Genomic DNA, 20,688 nt, shown 5'->3' with positions numbered 1-20,688 from the left:
TCCAAGCAATGTTTTTCTAGTCGATTTAGCAGCGGTGTAGGGAACTGCTCGTATACCGTGCTCTTCTCTTCAATGACAATCAGTCGAAATTCGTCTTTGACTCTACATTTAACTCTGTGAGATCCCAGGCCCAGGTCAACATAGTAATTTCCACCCAATTTCACATAGCACTGATTCAGAGCATCGTAGAGACTTTCATAGAGGCTCTGAATATTGAACAAGACAACTGACCTTCCCGTCTCCATGCACGTCTTTATTCTGTTTACCGTGCGGCAAACCTGAGAGTATTCCTCATCATGAGGGAAACCGGATCCAAAGATGATTTCAACATTGCTTATATCAATGATGTTCTGGGATTTTAAAATCTGAATCGCAGCGTGATTGATTGTTGGCAGTAGAAGGTACCTGGAAGTAAACCCTGAAGTCCCTATGTGCAGGTTTTCTCTGAGCAGTGAGACTGTGTCACATGTCTTTGTTTTACCTTGATATATCTCCCAAAATATTTCCAGAGCATTTAAAGAATCCAGCCCATCAAAATTCCTTTGCACAGCTCTGGTTAGAGCTTCATCCGATGGCCTGCCATTTGCTTCCAAGGCATAGGACATGATCAACTTCACAAGACTGTAAAAATCCCTGAGGCCAAAGAATTCACTTTTCTGTTCTTTAAGCAGTTTTAAGTAAAACTCAGTAAGCTTGGGAATCAAATACCCAATCTCCTCATTGATTGGTTCGTTATCACTTGAACAAATGTCACGAGCTGTTTTTTCCAGCTCCTCTTCCAGAGGAGATGTTCTCAGAACCAAAATACCACGGTTCATCTTTGCTGGGTCCAATGACCAGTTGGAAATTCCAATAAATCCAACTTTCTTGAAAGCCTCAGGATTTTCATCATCGATACATCCATATTCCAGTAGGGGGTGCAATGTTTTTAGTGGCATTTTTGGAGAATCTTCTGCCAATCCAATTTCATCAAGGACCACAACAGCAACATATTCATCCAAATGTTTGTTCCTCTGAAACTGCGCACATTGCCTGAATATTGAGATGATCCCATCAGGAGATGAATGCGGGCTGCACTGGAACGAGGCCAGCTGTGCCTGCTTGTATCCCTTAAACAGATCTTTAGGAGAAGCCTTGCCTTGCATTGCATGAGCAGCAATCGTCTTGGACAAAGATTTTGAGCTTCCGGGTTTTCCAACCAAAAACAATGGGATTCTTAAGTTCATGCACACAACCATCATGAATACATTTTCTTTCAGAGCATTATTCTTTGCCACTGTTGATGGACAGTCAACATTTGAGATGAATGCTTCTTTACAAAGTTCAATTTCTGTTAAAATGTCACCACGGGGCAGAGAGAACGCTTCTGAAACTCGTGCTAAGTATTCATCTCGATTCTCCAGTGAAGCCAAGTAGCAAACTCCAATTGCAAGAATAAGAGAACGAACCAATTGTTCCACTGGTGGATCGTCACTGCTTCTGTTGTTTTCTCTTTTACTGTCAATTTCCTGGAATAATCTTTGCCTTTGTTGATAGAACCACATGACTGTTTTCAAGCACCGCTCTATATCTCTGAGACTGACCATCCGGCATTCATCCGTCAACTCCGCCATATGCTTCTGAGAGGCAGAGATGACCTTCGTAAATAAATCCTGATGTTCAACACAAAGCTTTTCCTTGTGAAAGAAAGTCTTGACCATCTGTGTGATATAGAGCTCTTGCGTGTGCTCATTTAAATTTCCAAAGTCCCACACCAGAGGAGTAAGACTCGGTGGTAAAGGCTGAACTCTGTAGACCAGCTGACGCATCGGTATCTGTCCAAGTTTCTCCTCCGTATTCTCGCTTCTGACTCTGTATCCCAGTCCGGCTCTTTCCAGTTGCTCTATTGCCTCCTTTGAGTGCTTCCTGTAGGGATTACATGCTGCAATGATCTTCAGGTGGGGGGCATTGATTTGTTCTCCATTGACAGACTTGTCACACATCACCTCCTTGATTGCATTAACAGCCTCTGTTGTATTAGCTTCATCAAAAAACAGCACTGTATCCAGCTTATGCACTTCATTTTCTTTTGAAACCCCGATTGCCTCTCTCACTTTCTTGTAAATGACCTCTGATGTTGTACCTCCATGCACTCGCACCACAATCAGGTTACGTCTTTGCTTCCCTGATCTTAGCAGGTCACACATGAACTGGACCAGCCGGGTTTTTCCACATCCTGTTTCTCCCATTATTACCACAGGAATGTCCGATTCAAATCGAAGGTGAATCGCAAGGATTTTCATCACATTATCCAATGTCAACTGATATGTGTCATCAGGATCCTCCACGATTTTCACTCCCAGCACTCTGCCTAGAATATCCAGCTGCTCAACACGGGACATTTGCTCAAAGTTAATGTTGAACGGCACTTTCTGAGCCTTTAATTGGTTAAAAAGTGTCCGATCAATAACTTTCTCCTCCACTATCAAATTAGTCCGAGCGTCAACTGCATTTAAATTGTGAATGTGAAATCCTAAAAAGGTCATGGACTCATTGTCTGCATTGAATAAGATGTAAGGATGTGCCTGTTGTTCCCATCGCCTTCGGAGCTGAAATTCTTTGAGCGCCACGTCTTCCGATCCTGCCTCTTCCACTTTCTCATCGCTATCATCTGACGTCTTTAGGGATCTCATGGAAAAATCCTTGGACATTGTCATCATAAATTTCACTACAAATGTTTTAAATCCCGTCAGATCCTCTTTTAAAGCAGAGCTGCAGAAAATAGACTTTTCGCATTTGTTCAACTGGCTGTTGAGAAAGTGGGTGAAGTTCCTCAATTCTCCCCAAGATGGGTTTTTAATGTCACAGAAATGGAAAAGACACTCCAACCATTCCTTTGGTGAATCTTCAACAGATCCAGGAATGAAAGAGAAACCTTCAAGTTGGTTTTGTTTTGATCTGTAGATTTTAAAGTACTGGTAAGTACGCTGAAACGCTTCACTACGAAACTCGGTTTTATCCATTAGCTGGCAGTCTTTATGGTACGGCTTGTTCTGTTCTAGGTGTCTCAGGGTTTCCTCAGGTGAAAAACACTTAACCGTTGGCAACATTTCCAGAAATGCCTCTTCTACATGAGCAGATATCTGAGAATACAAAAAAGTGAGCATATATATAACAAAGTCATTATATTACAGCTTTAATACACCTGTTGAGACTATAAAGTTCAGTGCACCCACTGCTTTCTGCAGAATTGTAATTCAGTCACAGTGGAGGGTTTTCGAGCATGAGCAGCCTGTTTAAGGTCATGCCACAGCATCTTAATCAGATTTCAATCTGGACTTTGACAAGTCCACTCCAAAACCTTCATTTTGTTATTTCTGAGCCATTCAGAGGTGGACTTGCTGGTGTGCTGCATAACCCAAGTGTGCTTGGGGTCATGAACTGATGGCTGGACATTTTCCTTCAGGATTTTCTGGTAGAGCCCAAAATTAATGGTTCCATCAATTATGGCAAGACAAACAGGTCCTGAAGATCCAAAGCAGCCCCAGACCATCACACTACCACCAGCATGTTTCACTGTTGGTATGAAGTTCTTCATATGAAATGCTGTATTAGTTTTACGGCAGATGTCATGAGATGCACACCTACCAAATGTTCCACTTTTGTCTCATCAGACAAAATCTAAAAAAATCAATCGCACATTCACACAAGGTCAGGCAGGTTTGCACAGCTTCTTTCCCTAAATAAATTAAATCATCATAAAAAAATACTTCATTTTGTACTTACTTGGTCTATCTTTATTTACCTTTCTATAGCTTTACTTTATTACTTTATTTTTTATCCGTATATTCTATTTCTTTTTCATGTTTAAATACTGGACAGTCATAAAAATCTGTACGTATGTAACAAATAAAATTTGACCTTGAATTTGAATATCTTTGTGTAATATTGGCAAATACATTTTCACAGCACTGTACCTGTATTTTCATTCCAAACGGACTGACAGAGAAGAATAAATTGATTTGGCCTCAAGTACACTTGCAATTTGCAAGATGCACTTTTCAAGAAAAGCTGGACATCGTGAGGAAAGATCAACCAAAACAGTAGAATTTGCACAGAAAACACATAATTTGCCTTCATTGTAAAACCCCAGGGTGATGTGAGGAGGTGAATATCAGTGTTTCTGCTGGAGATGATGTATGTGGAGGTGCAGTTGTGGCTCCAGTGAAAGGAGACATGTTGAATTGTGATCATTGTGTTTGTTGCTTTAGTGATGTTCATTGTGACTGTATGAGATCCTGTGTGTGATGCAGGGCTCTGTTCTACTGCACTTCTCTATTATACTGATGGGTTCTGTAGACGTGACGTCATGATGATGGTGTTAAGAGGTGGATTAGATCAGGCAGGACACCACCGAAGGGATAGGGGGGAAATGTGTTCTTTCGTAGTTTGGATTCTTCAGTATTAATATACAATGTTGAAAATAATAGAAATAGAAATAGAAATAAAGAAATTCTACTGAAGGAGAAAGTGTGTCCAAACTTAAGACTGGTACAATAGAAACACTGAGGGCACTGTTTATAATAACAGCTTGGGACTCGTGGTGATTACCTCAGAGCTTTGCTGGTCAAATCTCAAGGGCTTTTTTTTGGTGTATTCCACCAAGTAAATGTGGGAGTCATTGCACCTCCAAATGATACCATCAGGACTCTGGAAACATCTCAGCACAAACAGCTGCAGCAGGAATGTGTAGAGTCCTTTTGTGACCTGAACACAGAATTGATAGAAATCAGTGTTAGAGCAGTGGGAATATGAGTGTATAATGAGCAGCCTGTGGAGTTCAGTTTGCAGCAGGAGGGTCGAGCTTTTGTAAGTGCATCACCATAAAGCACTGTTATAGAAATACCACTGTTGCACTCTCAGGACTTAAACTCTAATGTCTACACTGAGATCAACATGGACACCTTTGACTGCAACACACACACCAAGTCCTATACTAATCTGACCTCACACCTGTCTTTCAACCTTGATTATGTCGAGTGCATGGGACATGCTTTTGTGCCTGTCAGCATGCTTTTTTCCCACTTTTATATTTTATATTGTCAAAATACACACACTGAAGTAAACCTTTTTATTGCAGACATCTCATTCCCAAAACACCACAAAGTATAAACACTGTCTGTGTGCACTCTCAGACTATGCAACACCTTATTCCAGCATTTCATTCACTGGTTTTGATCTCTGGATTCTTGATCCTCTGTTTCTTGTTTCACGTCCCAGATTTTTCCTGTTGTGTTGTACGCTGATCACATGACTCACTGTCCAATATTGATCTTATTTTTAACAAAAACTTTACACTAATACTGCACAACTGTAAATCATAAAACTACTGTATCAGAACACATTTAAAGGTAATAAAAGTAAACACACATGAGATTATAGCAGTATCCTGTATGAATTCTAATATGGTGAAATAAATAGAGTAAATATTATTGTGCATATTATAAAATAATAAAACTAACCACAGGAGGAATGTCAAAGTGAAAGATTCTCGGGACTTTGTCCATAGGTTTGTCCTCATAGTTCTGCAGCCGAGAGACAATGTCTTCAGTCCTCAGCTGTGACTGGTGTATTCGTATTGTTGTATGAGTAAATCCTGCACTTTTGAGGTTTTCTTCAGACAATTTCACAAGATTTTTCACATACAGGGATTTTCCTGTTTGTAGAACACAATAAATGTAAAAAGTCAACAATAAATATCTAAAAAAAAATTTTGATGGTCACTTTAACAGAATGGATGGTCTAGCGAGGAGAAGAGAGAGAGAGAGAGAGAGAGTTCTTACCCATGCCAGCTTGTTCTGAGAAAACGAGTTGTGATTTCAGCTGAAATTGATCATATTGGTTGAGTTTTGCAAATCCATTTTCAGCTCCTGATGATGTTTGGTGCTTGTGTAGGAGGTCTTGTTTGATTTCCTCTTTTCGATTTGGATTCTCAGAGACTATCCTTTTAAACATGTCAAAAGCAGTGGCAACATAACTGTGATGAGCCTTCATGTCACAGAAGATAATTAAACGGTAGTCACTATTACACATTCCTCCTTGGACGTGTGTCTCTTGAGTTGTTTTGTAGAAAATGGATTCTAATTTTCGGGACACGTCATGGTTCAGCTTGTCTGCATTCAGTAAGCAGTAGAGCTTTTCATGTCTGCCACCAGGCTGTACAGCTCTCCTGATGAGCAGTTCCACCTCTTCTGCAGTCGTTTCAGAGGTACAGACCAGAATTTCATCATAGGATGGCAACGGTTGATCTGCATCACTGTACAGGGATAAGCAAAGTGGAAGCATTTCAGCATCTTTACAGGAAATCAGGTTAGGCTTTCCCGCATGCAAATAGAATGGCAGGTTTCGTTTTATGGTCACTTCTGCAGATTTGGAAAGATGGTTCATGGTTTCTCCAAGAACATCTAAGTCAACAAACTTATCTGACACAAGGCCTGACAGTTTGTTGTGATATGTTTTCCAAAGCATTACAATCTTCTCGTCAGAATTTTCCAAGTTGTCAAATGCTGCTGAAATCTGCTCCTCCGTCATCGAAAAAGACACTTCTTCTGTCAGAGGTCCACCTTTAAATTTCATTTGATTTTTAAGGACACTATCCCGTCTCATCTCATATTTCTGACACCATTCCTGGACCCATTCTTCATCAGATTGATGATCATCAATGCATTGCATCACAATTTCTTGGTAGTCCTCTATAGTATTTGAGTCATTATAACCTTCTGCCACTTTCACCTCTTCACAATAGATTATAGCTGCTTTGATCTCTTCCTCTGGAATTCCTGTTTGAAGAAAATATTCGATTGTCTCTGGATATTCACTGAGGAACTTGTTGAGCTCAATTGATCCTTGTGATCCACCGCTTTCAACTGGGGTTTTGAGTGCTTTGGTCAGTGCATCTTGCAGATCACTTTCTTCAATGTTGTCCTTTATGATGGATAACGTGTTAAGAAGACCAGTGCTAACGTTCTTCTGCTCATTCTGAAATGTAGCCACGGAGCAACACAGATAGACCAGCTGTTTTGCTGTAAAGTAATTTAAGTAGTAGAATGTGTTTCTTTTCTGCTCTGTGTACTTTAACCATTCAAAAAGACAACCTCTCATGCTTTCACCCAGTCCTTTCAGCTCAACAAGCATGGGTCTGTGACCTTTGATTTCTACATTTGTAACACCAAATTTCACCCAGATTTTAACAGGATGTGTTTGTTTGCAGTAGGCTATCATCTCCCAGTCTTGAAACAATATATGTCCAGCATCATGGAGCTCAAGAAAGCATTTTCCCACATTTATTATCTGCTCCAAAACCTGTAAGAAAACAGAAATCAATAATATTGCTTTTCTTCTGAGCAGCAGGAACAATTCTCCACCATGTGGGTAAAGGTTTAGTTGTTTGGTTAAATCCTAGGATTAAATGGAATGGAAATCTGGATTATGTCATGAATCTTATATAAACGTTTGCTTCCTGTTCCACACTTTGCCTTTTCTGCTTTTTGTGAAGAGTATTGCCCCTGTTTCCTTATATAGTAGGGAACGTCAACCCCTAGACCCTAAATGCATGTGAATGGATAACACATCTTTGAATTTCCCTGTCTAATTCAGTTCAGCATGTGTGCATGTGTCTCATTAGAGTTTTATCTCCAGAAAATCCTGACAATTCTTCAAGGGAGTGAATGAATGAATGAATGATGGAGAAAATGAAGACATTTGTTAAAGAATGTGAAATAAGTACATCATATCTTCACTTCCACCAGACAATTTGACACCATCCATCTGTCCTGGTCTATATCCTGCGTTGCCTGCCACCTTTTTGCATTTGTACGAGAATGAAACAAAGTTCATGATTGACCAGGTACAGAAGTCATATCAACGTTACATGAAGAAGTCTTCCTGCTCCAGCCAAACCCACAAGATACATAGAGAGCTTAAAAGACCACACAAAGCTTAATGAAAACACCATCAGTGTTTGTGGTGGGTTTTAGAGCAGTATGGAATAATATGCAATGTGTTGTTTATAAATACTTGTTTGAATTATATGAAATCTGAACTGATTCACATCACAACAGAGAGTCTGTTAGAGAAGTGTGTAAATCAGTTTAGTGCTGGAGGTAGAAATTTAGCTGCCACTGGAGGTTTTTAATCTGTGCTGTGGTGGTTTAGTCTGAACCCACTACGCTCTTTGCTGCAGCAGGAAGTGGTGCATTCCAGCTTCAGTACAAAACCCAAAATGTAGCTACATTTGGCCAGTACTGGGTCTCTAATAAAGGAAAATGAAGCTTTGAGTGTTAATTGAATCCAGTTTCCAAGATACAGCTTCAGGTCAAAATTCCCTTGTATGTTTATTTATTGCGTTTTAAAAAAACACTATAACTCCAAACCCAAAAACGTACCTCAATGTAGGTTGTGATTTCATCCTCTCGGTTTTTAACAGTGACCGTAATCAGCATCAGTTTGTTCAGCAGTTCTTGAAGCTCAGTGAGGCTGTATGTTCTGTATTCTGCAGCTTGTCCATCAATGGAGATTTCCTCACATCTTAATGTAATGCAACTTTCCAGGGTGAACTTTAAAGGGAATAGAGAGTCATTTTACCACCAAACTCAATTTGTTACATTTGCCAAATTATGATGGCTAAAATATTTATTATTCTCAAAATTAAATAATTGCCTTAAATAAATGTTGGAACTATGTGAGAATTCAAGATCTTGAGTTCGAAGAGTTTGTATAAACTAGTTTTCTTTATTTAAATGATTTTTAACAAATAGTAAAACAAAATTTAACATGTAAATAAAGTCATAAGTGAACAGTGTAAATGTAAGAAAAAACAAAACAAAAGAGCATCTCTAAGTTTCTCTAAACACTTAGATATTGTAATATCTCTGGTGAAAAAAGGAAGAGTTTAACACTGTACCCGTGTTTGAGCTTTAGGTGGACTTTTGATGATGTAAAGCCCATTTCTATTAATATCTGTGGCCTGGTGCAAAGACGACCTCTCAACAGAACCATGAGTCTCATAGGCAATTCTGAGCCACTCCATATTCTCACAGGAGTCTTTCTGTGGAAAAATGAACAATAGCATGTTTAGAATGAATTGTACAGTGGCAGGTTTATAGACATGTTGCAGGAGGTTTATTAACTGAATGGATACTGAACCAGTGTTCAGGGTAGAATGTCTACGACACAAAAAAGTCATAAATACACACAAATCATAAGTAATAAAAATGTCAATATGCACTAAATCAGACAGGGAGACAAATCCAGATAGTAAAAGAAGAAGAAAGATGTGGCAGGGCAATGTCAGGCAAAGCAAGGTCATTCACAAAATATCTCACAAGGAATACACATAGTTTAGACCTGAATGCACAAACAGTACTTTGGCCATAAAGTTCATTCCTCCATCAAAACAGTGTTAAAAAGTGCATATTCTAAATTCAACTTACGAGTTTATTTGTCAGTTTTGTGTCACTTTCTATAGCAAGTCCAAGCTTGCTGATGGCTTTCAGGAGCTCTTTAATTCCAGATTCTTCAGAGAGCTGATATATTAGTGGTAGAGCAGCAGATATGGAATCCCTGAAATAGCACACTTTGTCGATGTCCATGGTATTTTCTCCAGCAGAGATAGACGCCAGCTCCACAAAGGCAGTTAGCTCTCCAGCGTCTTCAAAATTAGTAAATGAAGCGATAATTATAAAAAAAATTCATTAACTTCATTTGAATAAAACCTACAACTATAGTTGAATGTATTTAACATTGGTTCACTTTATCTTTTTTAAACAATGCTCTGTAAATTCCAAAAACGGCCCAAAAAATTCCATCATTAATCCTTTTTAGACTTTCAAAAGAATGTAATTACTTTTTGCCCAGTTTAGAAATAAATGTGGTAAAAATCCAAACGGTTATAATTACTATAATTAAAAAAAGAATCACTGAACACTTACCTTTTATGACTTCTTTAATCCATGAGATGAATCCTCCTGTGATGCATTTATTTAATTCTCTCAGAAAGATAAGTGATTCTTTTGAAATGTTTCTCAATTGCTTTCCAAGCTTGGACACAGCTTCTGTGAGATCATGCAAGCAGTCGAAGTCCATATGCTGTAATTAAAAATGAAAACAATTGATAAACACCATCTAAAGATTTATTAGATTTATTACAAAAAGCAGAGAACTTTCCATTGATGACAAATGGAATAAAGATATTAGTTAAACTTCAACTGCATTAATCAAAACACTTATTTAAATTACAAGACCTGAATGGGTTAATAAATATGATTAACACATAATACATCTTTAATAATGAACATCTTTAACTGATTTAATTAAAATTTTTGCAGAAATGTAAGTAACTCTTTGTAAAGACATTTTTTTTGGAATTTAGCAGGTCAAATGAAATGTTGAACTTTCAGTGTGACAAAGTGTTCAGCGGGTGTATTTCTGTTATATTTGTAAACTGGAAACAAAAAAGGAGAATACGTTACCCTGAGGTTCTCAATACCACCAAAGTCTCCACATAGACCAAGGTTATTTTTTAGTTCAATAACCACTTCTGCGTTTCCTTTTGCAGACTGAACATCTCTGTAACGTTCAATGTGCTCAGTGGTCTTCTGAATCCATTCACGTTTATCTTCACTGAACACATCTGCCATTGTATTCAGTTCTCCTGACATGCTACTTAAAGATTTGCCCAGTTTACTGTCCAGGTCCTGCAGACTCATCGAGAGATCCTTCAAGGCCTTGAATGAGTTTTGATATTCTTCAAATGCTGGTTTGTAAATTTGATCACAGACTTGATCCAGTGGAATTACTTCAGACTCTTTATACTCCGTCTTCTTCACTTCTTTTGTTGTTTCTCGCCACAGTTTTTTAAAGTATGTGCTTTTATACAAAACATCAATCTTTTCAAATGCCTGAATATTAAAAGAATGTGTGTCACTTCCAGTTTCTTCACTGAACATGTCCATGATAGTTTTCAGTGGACGTTCCTCCTTGTCCAGGCTGATTGACAAAGTTGCCTCAAGATGTTTTACGTCAACTGAAAAACAATGATCGAGAATGCAGTTTTAGACCTGATATTTATTTATATTTTGGTTTCTGCTTTATCTGTAAGCTATTTTTTATATTTGTGCAAAGTTCAACAAAGAATATTTTGAATTTGCTTTCGATTTCCATTTTAATGTGTAAAATTCATATAATCAACTAACATTTTCTGAGCTGTATAATATGTTAATATCGTAAATGATAAATATCATATAATATAATAAATGTTATAATAAAGGATTTGTTCTTAGATTAGACACAGAGAGACTTCTTTCACATCACATAATAACCACTGTAATGTAAGCAAATTGCTAAAACTAATATAATATTGTTTTGTCTTTTATAGTCAATGACAAATTCACCACAAATCTAAGAGGTAATAAGTAAAAGCTAAATCTAAAAAAAAATTATAAAATCATTGGGGCTATAAAACATTACTTTTTTTTGCAAATGCATAAATGTTTCAAAAGAATAAAATAAAATGCAGGAGAATGAAAAGGAAACTGTTTAAAGAAAGAAAGCAAACAGTGCATTGTACCTGGCATGCCCTGGTTAAGGTCATTGAGCACCTTTATTTTGCTTTTCAGCTTTTCAATTTTTTTGAAATCCTCTTCTGCTTTCTTTATTGTCCTCCGAAATGCCTCCACTTTTTCTCCTATACAAAACAGACTATGTTCTTCAAATCATATTTCTTTCCAGGTCATTTTTAAATAATTGTTTAAAAGTACTGGTCTAATCACAGATATAGCGCTAAATAATTAAGGAAATAATTAACATATTTGTCACATTATCAATACTTTCAGTTACAGGCAAAAAGATGATTTAAAAACTGAATTCATTGAAATCATTTTAGTAATAACTGGATAAGGACAAAACATGTGTCCAATACTAAATGACCAAACTCCTCTTTTTCCTTCCATGAGCTTCTCATATACTCTGAGTTGTGTTACTTCTGTATATTTTGTATACATAAAAGCAGAAACTCATTATAGAAAAGATATAGAAATATAAAGCATTAGAACTTACCTAGTAGGTAATGATTGAGTTCTTTTTTCTTTTCAATCATTGTTTTTAATAATTTGCATGGTATTGTCTTGTTCATCATTTCTTTAATCAGTTGCTCTATTAGCATGTGAGCTTTTTGTAGGAGTTTAGTTTGATTTTGTCCAATGCAGATTTTGTCCATCTGCAGTTGCTCTGCATGGTGAAATGTAAGGTCTCATTACTAAGCAGAATATTGAACTGAATAAACCTTAAACATACCTTCTACAAGTGCAGACTATATTTCTTAACTATGAAGAAATGAAATGTAAATCTTTAAAAGTGCTAAGAACTTTGACTGTAGCCCTGTTAGCTTCTGCTTTGTTGTAGCAGGTCTTGGGTAGAATTTGATGGGATTTTTTTCACATAGATCTCAGTATGTCCTGCAGATATTCACTCAGGTGCCTCTGCTCTTCAGGACCGTTTTGAGTGCACTGACTGGGACATGTTTAGGGAGGCAGCAACCAACGGTGATTCCATCAACTTGGAGGACATCAGCAAGTGCGATAACGACGTGACCATCTCCAAGACCATCACTACGTGCTCCAGCAGGGGACAAGGCGCCTTAAGAACAGCAAAGTTCAAACTGTCTCGTGCCATCAGAGAGGTGAAGCGCACACACAGCAAGAGAATCCACAGCCACTTCCAGCACAGTGGAGACACCCGGCACTTAAACAGGCTGTTCATGCTCAAAAACCCTCCAATGCGGCTGAATTAAAACAATTCTGTGAAGAGGAGGGAGACAAAATCTCTCCACAGAGATGTGAAAGACTCATAAACGCTGCCAGCTGCCAGACATGTTTGGGCGGCTTTGTTCTCTTAATAAACTCATTTTGTTTTTTAATATTAAAATGTAATGATCTGAATTATTTAAGTGTGAAAAGTATGTGGAAATAAAATTCAGGAAGGGGGCAAATATATATACATATACACATATATACATATATATCACTTCTTAGGCATCTTTGCTCTTCAGACAAAAATCAACACAATCTATCAATATTCTAATCTAAACAATTGCAGTGAGCATTCCTGAACACCTTTCTAGTCAGGTTGAGTTACCTTATCATTATCACTTAGAACTTAAAAGTTATATAACATGCTTTAATTTTTTCATTTGCTGGGTCAGATGGGCCAATATTTATTAGAATATTCATTTATTTATTTATTTTCTTTTTTTATTGGTGTTTGCCAGTCTTAAATTATACTTTAACTTGTAAAAAAATACATTTAACACAGAACTAGCTAAATAACTTTCTTTCAGCTTCTCCCGTTAGGGGGCGCCACAGCGGATCATCCGCATGTTTGATTTGGCACGTTTTTACGCTGGATGCCCTTCCTAACGCAACCCTCCCCATTTATCCGGGCTTGGGACCGGCAGTAAGAGTGGCTGGGGATGGTTCCGCATCCTAATCACTAGACCACCAGGGGACTAACACAGAACTATCTAAATAAATACTTTAAAAGAAAAACATCTTACGCATTTTTGAAAGAACATCTCTCAGCTCTTCATTATAGAGAAGATAAAGGTAGTCCTCATGGTTCCAGGCTAGACCTTGCAGTTTGCTTTCGATAATGAAGGACATTAGGGTTCCACATTTAGGAGACTTTGACGTTAAGAGATCCACCTGTTTGACAACACAATAAATAGTTTTTTAAGTATATACACTAAATGTTCAGAACTTTGGAGTAGAATTCAATCAAAAGTCATCAAATACACCTGGATTGCAAAGGACACTTTATTAGATTATTTTACAAGTGTAAATTTTGTATTCATTCTTTTCTTGCATACAGTTAGTCTCCAAACTTTTGACAGGTACTTGGCCATGTTGCATATCAAAAGATTATTTATAACATTTGTAAATTGGTACAGATTTATATTGTGTTCTTTTATGCCTTACCAAACTAGACCGTTGTCCCTTCTGGTTGCTCTGCAAATATACGTGAAAAGAGGTGCATAAATTACAATTGCTGTAGATGCAAAAACAGAAATTCCTAGCTTAATATCAGTACAATTTATTTATAAAACAATTCTGTAGGTTTTGTCCTAAAAACATGTCCCATATTTTAAATGATGTTTACTGAGCCTTCCATTTACCATAGAGTTTACTGAAGACCACTTTGCCCTTAAAAAATCTACAGCTCAATTAATAACTGTCAAGTTAATAAGCAGCATTTGTAGCTTATAGTATAGGGACTATATAAATATGATGCTACATGTGTACACAGATGTGACATAGTTCAAACATAAGTGGGATGTATGTATAATAAAACAGATATATATATAATATAATATCAAAGCCATGTGAGAATATGACCAGTAAAGAGCATAAAAAAGCACTGGGTTTAAATATCAAAATAGTGCTTTTTATATAGAACAGCTTTTATTTGTCACATATACTTTAATATTTTATAAGCAGTATTAGTAGTTGCTTTGTTTACTATCATTTGGTGAATAGGTTTGTGTATCAGGTAAAATAGCAAGAGACTAGCATAACTTGTGTCAGACCATCACAAAGAAGCAGCGATCATGAAGTGTGGAAAAACACGAAGAAAAAGCAGAACAGTGTTTGCGATTATGAATTAGAAAAACTTACCTTGGACACCAATCTGTTAATTGCATTTTGGGCACAAACCAACACGCATTTCTCCATTGCTGGACAACCACCAGAATATTCAAGGAAGTATTTCACTTGGTCTTTTAACTCTTTCTGTTCAAACAAATAAATAAATATAGTGTTATAGTTCACTGTAATAATCACAGGTAAAGAGATACATTTTATTAATATTGTTTTGTATGTACTGTATAGTTATGGAAATGATTGTACTACATTCCTTTTGTGTGCTACGTATATTATCTATTATCAGTTCAATTTTAGTAGAATCCATTGTACACCTTTAATTATGTTCAATTAAAATGACATTAGAGCACAGATTAGAGACACATGCTAATCTATGACTGCTTGCAGATTCCAGACAAAACTTGCCTTTTCCAGATATCTTGTGAAAAGTGCCTTTAGCTTTTCCTCCCAGGCTTTTTGCCAAATATTTGGCAATTGAATATTAAACACAGCACTCCAATCCTAGACAGAAATCACATCCATTCTTGATAGTCCATGAACAGTTTGTGAGGAGATTAGAAATAACAATTGGTGCAATATTTACTGCACACACTTCACTCTCAGGCCTCTATAAATCCCAGAAGAATATTAAAGTTTATTTACAGTAAAATGAATGAATATAGTGTACATACTCCTAATTTCATCTTGTTTTTCTGGGATGAGATGCAGTCACACATTTCCTGCATTAGCTGAGAAAATCTGGAAGCGTAAACAGTCTGCAAAATAATTAATACGATCCATTACCTGAAGTCGACATGTTTATTCAATTTATTTTTTAAAACCATTTACTAGAACTGCATTTGAACAGGATTACTTATGGTCATCTTATACTTACAAGCATTACTTCTAGTAGTAAATATTTTACAGTTTTGCACCCATATTAATAATAATCATCATCCTAAAGACAGTTGATAAAATGTACAATACAATTTTCATTTCATTTCAGTGGATTGCATCACCACACATACGCAAATACAGATAAGTGCTTATGTGGTTATTAAATGATGTGATCATTTCCCTAACAATGATATCTTTTTCATTTGATTTCAGGCTCACTGTCACATTTATAAATGATCAATACAATTATTTACCATATCAACTGAATGATGTTTAACATAATCAGTGAATGCATTCAGAAGCCGCAGTGCTGACAGAACATTGGCCAAAGGTTCTTTCCAGTTTGTGTCTTTGGAAGACTTTGCAAGGAAAATCAGTGCATTGTACAGGCACGATTGTACATCTGTCTTCCGTATTCCTGAAGATTCATCTTGGCTGCTTGTTGAAACATGTTTGAAAGAACGTTGATGTAACATACAGTACTTTTATCAGTAACAAAAAACATAAAGCATCATAATCTGTTGTTAAAAATGTTTTCTTGTTTGATTTACCTTTCTTTTAGCTGGGCCTTGATCTTCAAAGCAAACCTTTCCACGGCATAATGCAGTTTCTGGAAAAATAAATATAAGTTTTTCTGTACTGTAAACAATGGTACCTGTGTGACCCCTGCTTCTACACATGCCAAGAGTCAATCATGTTTCTTCACCTGGCCTGGGCCTGTAGCAGGGTGTGGATTATTTAACTATAACAACATGCTGCTCTCTAGACTATTAAATCAGTATAAGGAATATCCTGTTCCTTTTCAATAATTTACATCACACAAAATTCCACTATAAAAGGTTAAATGTTGTAAAAATTCTATATTAAAAATTATAGAATTCATTATTTAAGGAAAAGTGTCAAGACTTGGGGTCACAACAAATACCTAATCAGGCTTGGCATTGATTGTCTGGAAAGAAAACCCTCATTAACACTGGGCTTTTATGTGTTGACATCTGCATGCCCATGGCACAAATGCTCAATACTCACACTAAATTCGTTGCAGGTCTGCCATTTTATCAGCTGTAACAGGAGCTCCTCTGGAGTAAGGCTGAGTTTCAACAAGGCATCGAGGTTTTCTAGATTAGCCATATCTAATACAGCAGCTTTAAATTCCTTCTGTCTGTTTATCACCAAATAGTGGATCTTGATCATTTCAGAAAGGGTCCTTGGTAAGAAACACATTTTAATTTTACAAACATGTTTATAAAATATACAACAAATCAAAAATGATTAACAAAAAATGAATAAACCAATAAATATCCCGTTTATTTGAAGCTATGAGCTATGTAAGGCTCAGGACAAATGCTGTCCCATTGTACCAGAAATAGTAAAAAATAATATACTGGCAATTACTACATCTGATTACAATTCCCCGTTTATTATCTTTTTGTTTATTGATTTTTGCATTGGTTCTTGTGAAATAAATGAAGTTGCAACAAAATAAATATTAGTTTGTGGTTGACATAACTGAAAAATAGTGGTACAAAAGTTAAGCTAAAAAATGATCTGCAAAGCTGCGGGCTGGTCCACCCTGAGGTCTATAACCTTGACCTCAGTGCCACTCCTGACCCATCTGTCCTTCGGCCTAGCTGCGCCCATATACACTAGTCAGGGACTGGTCAGTCTGGCAATTTTGGACTCGTTCCCTCTCGATGTTGATGCAGCTCGTGTTCCTGAAATGGCACCTGTCCAGGTTACGTATGTACATGAGAGATGATGTGATCAGACTCCCTCACCCCCATAGTCACACATGGAGGTGGAAGCTTACTGGTTTGGGGATGTTTTGGAGCAGGGAAAGTTCCAGAAAGTGAAAGGAATCCTTCATTTCAACTAGGAGACCCAAACTTGTTCCAGCATGACCATGCCACTGTGCACACTAGCCAGCTCCATGAAGATCTGCTCTGCATGGGTTAAAATGGAAGAACTCCAACCCTATTGAACACCTCTGGGATGATTTGGAACACTGACTGCACCCCCAGGCCTCCTCACCTCACCTACTTCAGTACCTGCGATACTCAAAAAGCACATACTGTACCATGCTTATGACCAGGTGTCCACAAGCTTTTGGCAATAAAGTGTACAATGGAATGGGCTGCCCAGTCACCACACCTAAATCCTATTGAACTGCCATGGGATAAACTCCAACTAGTAAAGAACAACGTTGGCAAGTTTTACAAGAGGCACTGCAAAGTATTTCAGCTGAATGTTTGGAGAAAGGCACTGTCCAGATGATGAATGTGTAAAGATCATCACTGGAATATGTGAAGAAAGAATTTCACTGTGCTGTAAAGTACATGTGATAAGTATGAAGCACGTGTATTTCTTTCTTTCTCATCTGCACATTTATATATTTGGTGAAACTAAATCTTCAGACCTTTACATTGGGAAAGTGGTACTGTAGCTCAGTGGTTAAGGCCCTGGGTTACTGATCATAAGTTTGGAGGTTCAAGCCCCAGTATCACCCAGCTGCCACTCTTGGGTACTTAACCCAAAAACATACCTTTTAGAATTATGGTCAAAAAGTTCAAAATTTGTCTTGTCAGAACAGAACACATTTTCCCACATGGTTTGGGGAAACTGAATAAATCTTTAGGGGAAATTTAGACAAACTTGCTTATCCTTCTTTGCCCCCTACCCGCAGCCCTGACCTACAGAATACAGTGGATGATAGTCACCTGCAAGCACTGACCTGTACCTGCCAGAAAGTCCTGTAGACCTCCCTGATAAGTTTCTCCTTGTCTTCTCATTAACTTTAAAAGATTGTCCTGATCTTTATATTGTATCTGTGGTGTCACATTTTCTCCATTTATTGATGATGGTTTTGACAGAGTTCCATTGTACCTTCAATGTTTTCGACATTCTTTTATATCCCTCTCCTGATTGGTTTCTTTCAAAAATTAAGTCTCGCAGTGTCTTTGGCAACACTTAGTGGTCCAGGGCCCAGAATACAACAACATTTAAGATGTTTATCTGGTATTTATCAGAATCCTTGTACTTGATGGCAGGTGTGTGTTATTTACCTACAGGCCTCATTCTGAATGTAACTGGTTACTCTGAGGACAGAGCCCCGTTATTAAAGGGTGTGCAGACTGATATATAATCAGTCTTGTAGGTTTTTGTATTTAAAATGTTCCCAGTTATTAATTATTTCTTTTGTCTCTTTTTCTTTTTCTTTGTTGGAATATCACATTAAAGCTGTAATAAGTTTGATATTTATGTTTAGATGTCTGTGTAGATATTTTAAAACCAGCAATTTAATAAGATGTTTTAAATCCACTGTAGAAACACACACACACACACACACACACACACACACACACACAAACACACACAAATACCCTTAAACACATATAATACACACCCACACACACAGATACACACAACCACACAAACATAAATACACACCCACACCCACACACAGACTGTAACTCAGGAGCCAAGCAGGACACCATTTTCTATGTGAATTGTCACCTAGGTGAGTAGCTTTACCTGGGTGATATTTGATGATGGCGGTGCCCTCTGTGTGCTAACTGCTGACCAGTGTCTGGAGCTACTACATAAAACAGGGCCATAAACCACAGAGCTGCATTTGGTGATTTGTTGAAGACCAGGTTGAACATGTTATGCACAGCTTCAGAAAGTTCCCTGGAGGGTAAATATAACATACAGGTTAGATTATATATTCTTCTCTGCAGACATATTTGGTTACTTGCATCTAATTATATGCATTGTTTGGAACGGTCAGGTTATAGCTCCTACCTACAGTGAGTTACATTGAGGTTATTAGAAAAAGTACAACAATTCTAAATTCACAAAACTGAACTGCATTTGATTTAAGAAAGATTTTCCTGCTTTAATGTTCCTGTGGACAGCAAGAAAATATCAAAAGCTAAGGGGAAATAAACCTGCTTACAAAATCTAGTTTCAACTTTTTTTAAATGTATTTATTTAATGCTATTTTGGATCTACAGCAGGGAACATATGAATCAGACAAAGTGGCCATGCTCTCAGGAAGTGAGGGGCAGCATAACCTCTCCCAGCACCTGCTCACTCACAGTGACACTGGGTTTTCATCTGCATCTGTGAGCTCATGCATGCACAAGAGGGCAGATAACACAGATCTTTTACAGGATCTATCTATCATATCTAAAACAGGATCAAACTGTGGCAATTATTTTATAAATTAGGTTTTATATACAGAACAATAAATATCTACCTTTTGATCAAACTGAAGGGAAAAGCATGACCTCACCTTCTCACAGATTCCTCGAGATTTGCCAGAGTGACATGCAGTAAGCCATTTTTCTCAATAATATTAGACAGCTTTTTTAAAGTACCTTCACCAGGATTTATGTTAGAATACTGTGCAAGAATTGCTGCAGCAAGAACAAACTCCACTGGAGTTGTATCTTTTATCTCCTTAATTGCACACTCAAATGCTTTTTTCAGATCTTCTTTTACATGATCCTGTAAATAAAAATACAATGAAATATTTAGATGAATATTGTTAAGCATGTTGCAAAATGTTAACGTAATGTTAATATTTATATTCAGAAAAAAGAAGGGAAAAGAAGAATTATGAATTAATGTAATAAATTATGAATGAATTTTGTTACATGTGTACCTGTGGAAATATCACTTTCACTCTTTTAGCTTCACAAACACGTCTCGTATGTAGACAGCCATGAAAAAATGCAAGTTTAGTCTGCATGTCCGTTAAGTCCACGATTGTGCAAGTCATTAGCTGTGTGAATGTCGACTGAATGAATTCCAATCGTATATCGTCAAAATTCGTAGACTTCATGAATTTAAACCATGATTCAGGTTTCATACACACATCATCAAACTGGTAGAAGACTAAAACATAGAAATGCAGAACATTTAAAATGTATTTTTTTTTATACAAAAACATATCTGCACATATCGATGGAACATTTTGAATGGAATGCAATCTGGACCAGAATTTAATTACCTCACAGTTGTTTTAAAATAACAAGCATATTCAATCACAAGATATGATTCAAAAGACTTTTGTAAATAGGAATGGGAGGAAGAATATCATTTTCCGCATATTTATTGT

At 37.0% G+C, this 20,688-nt stretch overlaps 1 protein-coding gene across 3 annotated transcripts in view; it reads right to left on the bottom strand.

Moving 5' to 3' along the window:
• Positions 1-20,688, bottom strand: part of LOC124380418 (E3 ubiquitin-protein ligase RNF213-like) — a 50,229-nt gene that overhangs the window by 20,405 nt on the left and 9,136 nt on the right. For 2 of the 3 annotated variants that reach the window (XM_046841380.1, XM_046841383.1), the window contains 22 exons: positions 20,233-20,465; positions 19,861-20,075; positions 19,098-19,253; positions 16,596-16,773; positions 16,118-16,176; positions 15,821-16,004; positions 15,362-15,445; positions 15,096-15,191; positions 14,706-14,819; positions 14,010-14,039; positions 13,589-13,736; positions 12,094-12,264; positions 11,606-11,722; positions 10,509-11,062; positions 9,969-10,125; positions 9,471-9,688; positions 8,942-9,085; positions 8,424-8,594; positions 5,823-7,341; positions 5,502-5,695; positions 4,591-4,746; positions 1-3,122 (listed from right to left, as the gene is read on the bottom strand). The exon at positions 1-3,122 is cut by the window's left edge and continues 415 nt beyond it. In XM_046841380.1, coding sequence (XP_046697336.1) covers positions 1-3,122; positions 4,591-4,746; positions 5,502-5,695; positions 5,823-7,341; positions 8,424-8,594; positions 8,942-9,085; positions 9,471-9,688; positions 9,969-10,125; positions 10,509-11,062; positions 11,606-11,722; positions 12,094-12,264; positions 13,589-13,736; positions 14,010-14,039; positions 14,706-14,819; positions 15,096-15,191; positions 15,362-15,445; positions 15,821-16,004; positions 16,118-16,176; positions 16,596-16,773; positions 19,098-19,253; positions 19,861-20,075; positions 20,233-20,465 — 8,020 coding nt within the window. The remainder of the gene's footprint in view (positions 3,123-4,590; positions 4,747-5,501; positions 5,696-5,822; positions 7,342-8,423; positions 8,595-8,941; positions 9,086-9,470; positions 9,689-9,968; positions 10,126-10,508; positions 11,063-11,605; positions 11,723-12,093; positions 12,265-13,588; positions 13,737-14,009; positions 14,040-14,705; positions 14,820-15,095; positions 15,192-15,361; positions 15,446-15,820; positions 16,005-16,117; positions 16,177-16,595; positions 16,774-19,097; positions 19,254-19,860; positions 20,076-20,232; positions 20,466-20,688) is intronic. The other variant, XM_046841382.1, reaches the window with a different exon arrangement.

This window comes from Silurus meridionalis, chromosome 27, assembly GCF_014805685.1.
Source record: "Silurus meridionalis isolate SWU-2019-XX chromosome 27, ASM1480568v1, whole genome shotgun sequence".
In the NCBI taxonomy this organism is placed as follows: domain Eukaryota; kingdom Metazoa; phylum Chordata; class Actinopteri; order Siluriformes; family Siluridae; genus Silurus; species Silurus meridionalis.
Note: the sequence above shows the minus strand (reverse complement) of the source record. Positions and strands in the feature narration are given on the sequence as shown.